The sequence below is a fragment of the Solanum pennellii genome, chromosome 4, assembly GCF_001406875.1.
Source record: "Solanum pennellii chromosome 4, SPENNV200".
NCBI lineage: Eukaryota > Viridiplantae > Streptophyta > Magnoliopsida > Solanales > Solanaceae > Solanum > Solanum pennellii.
Genome location: NC_028640.1, coordinates 40,395,741 through 40,405,437, shown reverse-complemented (window position 1 = coordinate 40,405,437; position 9,697 = coordinate 40,395,741). Strand labels below are relative to the sequence as shown.

Below are 9,697 nucleotides of genomic sequence, written 5' to 3'. Positions count from 1 at the left end.
TTAGGTGTTAGTTTGAAGGTCATGCAGTGGGTGCCTATATATGTCATGACTAGAGACAACACATTCAACTCATTTTCACCTATTCATGCAGGCACTTTTGTAGGACGAGATATAATTCATACTTATCCATCATGCTTCATATTTCATGCTTTTATACTTTGTACAAATTACGACATGCCGGTTCAATAGAAAAGTAACCAGTATCTTGGGGGAAAAGAACACAGGCGAGAAAACCCCGAAGAGAGGATTGCAAGTTGGGCTACTCAGACTTCACCCTAACACTCACTTTCCATTTACCCCACCCCCAACAAAAAGATCATGCAATTGTCCCCAATGCATGATAATAATTAAAAAATAGGGTGGTAGGTGAAGCAAACCTGTGGAGCATAGCGATGAAGATCTATCAACAAGTGGGCGGGTCCAGTTCCCTGAAACCCACAACATTAGTAGATAGGTCACCCTCAGTGGTGCCCATATAAATCTCCATACCATCTATGGTGCTCCTCTAACCGGTCTCCAGTGTAGAACTAGATGCCCGGCAGCTACCTCTCGTGCCCTCATCTGGCAGGTCTCCTCATCAATCAAAGAGGCCCTCACACTGGCATCCTTTCCCTCAGTAGTGAGGCTGCAATTATGCCTCTTTCCACGACCACGTGGATTAGGTTGTGGCTCAGGAGGTGCTGAAAACAGTGCAGCAAGCATAGTGTCCTCCGCTAGCTTGGAGGGTGCAGTCTCAGGCTCCATCCCTCGCATCTCCAGAATACTATTTATATCTACCCTCAAACTATCCACAACCTCTTGAAAAGTAGTCAAGTCAATAGTAGGGGATGCGCGCGCAAGGAATCGCAACTCAAAGGCATCAAAGCGCTGGTGAACGGCCTAAATCTTCTGCCCAGTCTGTTGGTCCACCCTCTTCTCAATCCAGTTCTCAGCCAGGGTGGTATCAACGGGCTCTAAAGACGCAGAGTTAGCCCCTTGGGATAACTCCACTGTGTCCGCAAACTTCTCACTCAACGGTTGCAACTCAACTCTCGGCCTTCTCCTCAGTGCCGCTACATTGGCCTCATCCCTTATGATACCTATATCAACCGTCCCAGTCGGAGTGTAGAGTGCATCGCAGTGACAAATGGGCACTTCGGCATCCCTACATAAATGGAAAATAAGACATGCGAAGGGGTAATTATTATAGGTATTGAAATCCCTCTCATGTATCACCGTGATCAACAGCTTCGCGAAGTCGATCTCCAAACTTGTTACCAGGGCCGCTACCAATACCGCCTTATCCCATGTAAGAATATTATCGGCACTCGTCGGCGATAGGCAGTGGTGGACTAACAACCAGAAGAACTTGGTTGTGAAAGTGAGGTTGGCCTTCTTGATCAGCCCTTTGGGGTTTAACACCAGTCTGCCCCCTCACCATCGATCGACAAATATGAGCAAGCCATCTCTTACCGGCTTCTCTCTCCTCCGTGGTCTTCTGAAACTTGACAATTTTTACCATCTACCACCTATATTCGAACTTGGAGTAATAGGAGCCCGTTGTGTGTCAGTGGTGGGGCTCTTTAGAAAACGGCGAATGGTGAATGCAAAAAGTTCAACCTGACAGCCTCAAATTAGTACCTCGGTGAGCGGGTCCTATTTGGCAGGCCTTTCCCACCTATCAAAAGAGCCTCTTAGAGACACCACATAGGAGGCGTGGAACTCTTGGACGACCTCCTCACTGTAAAAACCCAAACTCCTAGCAATCCACTCTAGCTTGTTTTTGTTAAACAGCGTATGCATATCGGGGACTGTGCACAAACTCCCCGTAAGAACCCGACGCTCGACATTTGCCAACCAAGTCATCACCCCCTTCTCATTCAGCATTTTGTCATCTCTGTATACCTGATATTGACCATCTACACACCACCGGTTAGGATCCTCAGCAACCGGTGTGGGGACATCTGCATGGGGTGCTGGGGCAGACGCCAAGCTAGTAGCCTCATCAGATGAGGCTTTACGGGTAGGTCCCTCTGACCAAGTGGTTCCTTGAGATACCGAACCGGAGGCAGTGGTCTCATTCGACCCCGACGAGTGGGCTGACCCTGATGATGAGTCAAATTTGGATCCAGACGGTCCTTCAGAACCCGAGGCCGACCCAGACGATGTACCGGCCAGTGTTCACTCCTCATTAGACTGGGAGGCAGTGGCTAACACTGGGAACCACCTTCTGGGATGTGCCTCGAGCGGCTCGTGCAGCTGGTGTAGCGGGCATGGTACCCAGGGGAATATACTCGGGATCTTGTTCATTATCGGAAGTAGAAATCATCCAACGAGACTGGGCTACAGACTTGGACTTTCCCCTTGAGTAGATGATATCCTTTTCCGGTGCCATTTGTACCTGTAGAACAGTTATTTGTCTCAAGTCAACACTACCACACACTCGAAACAAGCAGAGCAAAGAAAGAAAAGCAAATTTTACTATATAGTGTAGGTCTGGAATATCAGGACGACAGGCACTATCGACGGTCCGTCAATAGGGTCCGTCTTACGACACTTAGAGTTATTCAGCTTAGTCTAATTTTCAGACCTCTCAGATGGAAACGACAGATGTGCAGAATGGTCCGTCGATTCCCCTTCCATCGTCTAACACTTAGAATTATTTCTTTAGAATTGGTGAAAACAGGTTCTCTGAATGAAACGATGGACGTGTAGAACGCTCTGTTCATCAATCGACAAACTGTAGTGCACTTCCGTGAACTCAAACTTTTTCAAATTAAGGGTGAGCAATCGACGAACCCCATTAAAGTCCAGTCCATCCATTGATGGTTCGTCGATAGGGTCTCGTTCTGTTGGCCTGAAAAAAGATTTCAGGCCATTCTTTTGATATCCACTTTTGAACACTTCAAGACCCATTCAAGTTTATACAATCCAACATAATAACCAAGAGACTATTTCATGATTCCTAGTGATTCAACTTCCAACTTATGACCTTCTAAATTAACAAAAGTACGAAACCCTAAGTCGGATTTGGCAGACACGACACCTATAACTACATTTTAAGTGGATCACAAGACCATACAATCACTTTCTATCATTCCAAGGGGCATATTACATTGATATTAGCATGCAATTTTAGTTAAATTTAGCCCCTCTGTCAAGACACACATTCAAAATCAGTTTATGAACGAGAATTCATAGTATAAAGGAAATTTACACACCTTGAGTTCGTAGTGGGGCGGATGTGAGAGGGACTTTTGTAGCAGCCTACGCGCCCGATTTGAACACCGAATGAAAAACAACGGAGATGGAAGAGAATTTGGGAAGAGATGGTTTTGGGGAATTTGGGGGACTCTTATGAAGTTCAGAGAAATTTGATGGTTATAGAAGGTGAATGTATGGTGTTTTATGAAAAAGGAATGAAGTTAATGAAGAAAAGTGGTTTTGGGGGAATTTGAAAAGACGAAGGCTAATGATTGTAATGTCCTTTTATATTACCAGATGGGTCGAGTTGGGTTGCTGGCAATTTAGACCTACAACACCCCATCGACGGGTCGTAAGTCAGTGACGGTCCATCGAGTGGGACCGTCAATTGCATTAATACTTGGAAAAATTTACGAGACATACCTGGATCTACAGACACCATCGACGGTCCGTCGATTGGACGACCGCCCGTCGATGGGGTCCGTAGACCTGTGCCCAGACCATTTTCTGCAGATTTTTAGTTTTGGTCCCTAAACATGTAGCACCCATTAAGCTATTCTTTTTGTACTTTTTACGACACTTTTGAGCCATGGACTCTACAATAATCTCTAGCCAACAATAGTGCATAAGTGAGAATGAAATAAAACTAAAAATAAAACAAAACGGAAAGAGTACGACTATTCCTACAAAGAACATAAAAACCTATCATTGGCTAGAGGGTATACCTTGGGTTGACTCCCAGGAAGCGCATGATTTAAAGTTGCGGCACGATGTAGGATCCTTTATTACTCAGACTTCATCGAGGGGATAAGCCTCAACCACTTCATGGACGCTCTCTGCATGCCCCAAGTAGATCTTAATCTTTTGCTCGTTTAATGTGAACTATGCACCCTCCTCATTTTCCAACTCAACCACTCCGTGTGAGAACACTTTAGTGATGAGGAATGGCCCTGTCCACTTGGATTTGAGTTTGCCCGGAAACAAGCGTAGCCTAGAATTGAATAGAAGCATCAAATCACCTACCGGAAATTCTCGCTTTTCAATCCTTTGGTTGTGGTACTTCCTCATCTTCACTTTGTAGATGTCTGAACTTTCATAGGCTTTGAGTCAAAACTCATCGAGCTCATTCAACCCATTTAGTCGTTGGTCTGCTTTTTCAGTCCAATCCATCTTCAGTTTCTTGAATGCCCACATTGCTTTGTTCTCTAACTCGATTGGAAAGTGACAAGCCTTCCCATATACAAGTTGGTATGGATACATACCAATAGGAGTCTTATATGCAGTTCGGGTGGCCCAAACATCATCATCAAGCCTCCTTGACCAATCAGTTCTATTAGCATTCACTGTTTTCGCCAGAATTTGTTTGATCTCTCTATTGGACACCTCAACTTGCCCGTTAGTATGTGGATGGTAAGGAGTAGCCACATTTGTGGAGAACCCCATATTTCTCCAATATGACTTTGAACAACTTATTACAAAATGACTGCCACCAACACTAATAATGGCCCTAGGTGTGCCAAATCTGGAGAAGATATTCTTTTTCGAGAACGCGGTGACACTCTTCCCTTCATTGTTAGGAGTGCTATAGCTTCCACCCATTTAGACACGTATTCAAACGCCACAAGTATATACTTCATCCCATGAGAAGTCACAAACGGGCCCATAATATAAATGCCCCATACATCAAATAACTCAATCACCAGAATAGGGTTTAACGGGAGCTCTTGCCTCTTCAAAATTCCTCCATCTCGCTGGCACCGATCACATGATTTGGCAAACTCATGACATATTGGTGAATGGATGGACAATACTACCCACACTGCAAAATTTTATGCACAGTACGGATACCACTATGGTGTCCTCCCACAGGCGAGGAGTGACATGCCTCCAAAATGCTAAACATCTCAACTTTCGGTATGCAACAGTGAATCATCCCATCGGCACAGCTCCGTTATAAATAAGACTCATCCCAAATGAACTTTTTCACATCATACATGAACTTCTTCCTCTGATGGAAAGACAAGACCGAAGAAACTATGTCACTAGCCAAATAATTCGCAAAATCTGCGAACCATGGGATCAAATCTTGAGACGCAACAAGTACATGTTCATCAGGGAATGCATCATCAATTTCTGCCTTTGCTTCCCCTTCACGCATAGCTTTATCCTCTAATATAGACAGGTGATCAGCAAGTTGATTCTCAGTCCCCTTTCTATCTTTCACTTCAAAATCAAACTCTTGCAGTAATAGCACCCATCTAATCAACCTTGGATTCGCATACTTCTTCACCATCAAATACCTCAACGTTGAGTGGTCTATATGTACTATGACCCTTGTACCGAGCAAATAAGAGCGAAATTTTTTGAAACCAAACACCACTGTAAGAAGCTCTTGCTTGGTTACTGTGTAGTTCTTTTGAATTTCATTCAAGGCCTTACTTGCATAGTAAATGGGGAGAAGGATTTTATCCCTTCTTTGTCTCAAAACCACACAAAGAGCAACCCCACTCGCATCACACATGACCTCAAATGGTTTACTCCAATCTGGGTAAATAATAATAGGCGCAGACACCAACTTCTCCTTTAATACTTCAAACGCTTTCAGACAGGATTCATCGAAATAGAACCCTTTTACAGAGATAGGTGGGGGATGCCTTTCTATAACTTTGACTTTATCTCAATCAACCTCTATCCCCTTCTCCGAGATGCGATGGCCCAGTACTATACCTTCTTTCACCATAAAGTGACATTTTTCCACTTAAGCACAAGATTCAAATCTTCACAACTTTTCAGTACCTCGGCTAAATGACTCAAACATTGATAACGAGTCGCCAACTACCAAAAAATCATCCATGAACACCTCAATAGTGTCCTCTACCATATTAGAGAATATCGACATCATACATTGCTGGAATGTGTTTGGTGCATTACATAATCCAAATGGCATCCTTTTGAATGTGAATGTCCCATAAGGGCAAGTAAAAGTGGTTTTGATTGTAACCCGAATAACCATCAAAAAAATAATACCACCTTTTTCTTGCGAGTCTATCTAACATCTAATCCAAGAAGGGCATGGGAAATTGTCCTTCTCAATCCACGTATTCAAGTTTCAATAGTCCATACAAACACTCCATCCAGTCAATGTCCATATTGGAACAAGTTCGTTCCTCTCATTAGGCACCTCTGTCATCCCACCCTTTTTAGGCACACACTGAATAAGATACACCCCACTACTATATGCAATAGCATAAATGACTCCGGCATCTAACCACTTAATGATCTCCTTTTTAACTACCTCTTGCATAGGTAGTTTCAACCTTCTTTGTTTCTCAATACTTGGTTTATGATCCGGCATAAGTTGAATCTTTTGTGAACAAATATAGGGAGGAATACCAATAATGTCCGCAATAGGCCAACCAATGGCTCTCTTGAACCTCTTCAAAACCTCCACTAAACATTCTACTTGTTGCCCATTCAAATCCACTGCAATTATCACCATCAAAGTATCATCTCTACCTTAGAACACATACCTAAGATTAGGTGGTAGAGCCTTAAGCTCTAATTTTGGAGCCTCCTCAATAGATGGTTTCGCCAGTGGAGAATCATGATGATTCATACTAACTCTAATTTATTTGGTTTTGTTAGGTATTTATTTTGTTCATGTACAGCCACTAAAGACCCATACTCTTCAATACCATCACTCTCAAATTTCATGATCAGTGCCGCTAGTTCCTCAACGCTTAGTCACTCTTCAATTTCAACCTCGGATATACTCTCAACTCTATAGGATATAGCATATACCGTTTGGAGTTCACCACTCCACTTCATGGACCTACAGATGTTGAAAGGTACTTCTTCATTGTTCAACCTAAACTTCATTTGCCTCTTTCCCATATCAACCAATGCACGCCTGGTGGCAAGGAATGGTCTTTCTAGGATAATGGGAACCTCACAATTAAGAATCACAAAATTGGACAGAAACATAAATGATTCCACTTTCACAAGCACATCATGGAGTATATAAATGGGCCTCTTCATTGTTCAATCGGCCATCAATAACTGCATCGCAGTAGGTTTTGGGTCACCGAAGCCCAACTTCTTATATATGGAAAGAGGCATGAGTCTATGCTTGCACCAATATCACATAGTGCCTTAGCAAAACATAGCAACCCAATTGTACATGGAATGGTGAAAATGACCGGGTCTTTCTTTTTCAGCACAAGAGACCTTGTAGCAATAGCGCTACAATGATGCATTTTATCATCATCCTCAAAACTCACCAATCTCTTCTTTGTCACCATATCCTTCATAAATTTTGCATAACCGAGCATTTTTCTAGAGCTTCTATCAAAGGGGCATTGATTGAAAGTTGTGTCAACATAGTGATAAATCGTCGGTATTTGCCATCCTCAGTCTTTTTCACCAATCTCTGAGGTAATGGTAGTGGAGGTCTAGGAATAGGTATTACTTAATGAGACACCTCTGCTTCTATCGCCATGTTTTCCACCAACTCTCTAATAGTCTCTCCAACTTCTTTGTCTTTTATCATATCATCATCTACCACAGACGTCATAGGTGGATCAATAGTTTGCTTACCCCCTCGAGTAGTGACCGCCATGCAATGCCCATCATTTTTAGGATTTTGAATAGTATTGCTAGGAAAAGTGTCAAGTTGGCGCGGATTCACAATAATATACAATTGAGACATCTGTAGCTCAAGATACATGATCGAAATTACATGTGCATCCACCTTTTGTAAAATATTAGCTAATCACCTCTGGTATCCTTGGCATGCTCATTACTAGTATCAAATCTCCTCATCATCTTTTGTAACATATCTTCAACTCACGCCATACTACCTATACCATCCCTAGGAGCAACTTTCCGATTTTGTGGGGGAATATAGGGCCCACTCTATCATTCCTATTACCATAGTTACTCCGGTTGAAGTTGTTGTTGCGGTTATAGTTCCTATATCAAACATATTGACCCTCTCGAATGTAGTTACTGTAGTTCCAACCATTATATCCTTGACTTTAGCGCTAATTCTCCTAATTGGAGCCTTGGGCGTTTGGTCGAAAACCCCCTGTGTGATCATTCACTGCATAGGAATCTTTTTCATTATAATACTCAGCTATCAGCGGTGGTGGTTTAGTGAAGTATTTCATTGCATTTACTTTTTCTGCACCCCCGCTCACATGCTTCAAAACTAACCCTAGCTCAGTTCTCATCTGTGCAAACTCTTCACGCATCTGATCTGTTATTGGGTTGTTTGTATCTTGTACTGCAAAGGTGTTTCTTCTAGTGTCTGACTTTCTAGTTCTCCAAGCCTTGTTGTTGCAAGATATCTTCTCCAACTTCTATGTGATCTCTATATATGTGCACTCACCATAGGAATCCCCCGCAATAGTGTCGAGTAATGATTTATTGTTATCATCTTGACCCTGATAGAACTACTCCTTCAATTACTCATCATCAATGCGGTGGCTTGGTATGCCTCTCACAAATGAAGTAAATCTGTCCCAGGAGCTACTCACCGACTCCCCAGGTAGTGCCGCAAAGTTATTCATTTTATCTTTGAGGTTTATCTTCTTGGACATTGGGTAATACCTTGCTAATAACGCATCTCTGAACTGATCCCAAGTATAAATAGAGTTTTTGGGAAGCTCAGTAAACCATATGGCGGCATCTTCAGTCAGTGATACAGAAAACACTTGCAACCCAATGACATTCATATCTAAGTCTGTCCTACCCACACAACTCTTATATAAAGACCTCAGTTTGGATATGTGAGCATGAAGATCCTCTGATGGCAGTCCCGAGAATAAACCCCTCGCGGAGAGCATTTGTATCAGGCTACTCATTACCACAAATGTGTGCCCATGTGGAAAAGAGGGTACGACAAGAGGTCCATCAGACTTAACTATGTTAACGTTGCCCCTATAGTAATCCTTAGGTCTTGGCTCTGGGGGCTGCAACCTCAAAGCATTCTCCAACTCAACTTGAACTTGATTGTGTGCTTCAACCAGTAGTGGAGGTTGACGAATTGCCCCATCACCTAGATTGGTTGGGTTCTCCTTAGCTTCGTGTACTTGGCATACACTAAAGCTAGACCTGAAAGAGAAAAAAACAAAAAAAAAAGATAAATTTAGGAAATTCTTGACTAAATATCAATAATCTATTTAAAGTTATTCTAAAAGTCACTTTCTCCAGAAGCGGCACCAAAATTTGATACACTTAAATTGCACTTCCTTAAAGAACTATAAGCGGTCGTATCAAGTAAAGAACCCAATTAGTAGGTTCAGGTCGATCCCACGAGGAAAATGGTTTAGACTTAACTTTAATGTACAATTATGTCTATTTAGCCAAACTCTTTCCGAAAACAAGTAATTAAGGGATTTTGTGAAAAAAATTTCTTTAATAATTCTAATTAAACAAGTAAGCAAAAGTAAACCAACACATTGGAATTTTGCCTAATACTTTGCCTCACATTGAACCATCTACAAGAGTACAA

The 9,697-nt window shown here is 42.4% G+C and overlaps 1 protein-coding gene across 1 annotated transcript; it reads right to left on the bottom strand.

The window, feature by feature from the left end:
* Nucleotides 1-4,290: 4,290 nt before the first annotated feature.
* Nucleotides 4,291-4,626, bottom strand: LOC107016705. The gene has a single exon (XM_015217096.1). The coding sequence runs from the start codon at nucleotides 4,624-4,626 to the stop codon at nucleotides 4,291-4,293; it is 336 nt and encodes a 111-aa protein (XP_015072582.1).
* Nucleotides 4,627-9,697: the final 5,071 nt, after the last annotated feature.

Bases quoted from the DNA above. Each gene is read 5' to 3' on its own strand.
- LOC107016705 (XM_015217096.1), bottom strand. From the start codon at position 4,626: ATGGGGTTCTCCACAAATGTGGCTACTCCTTACCATCCACATACTAAC.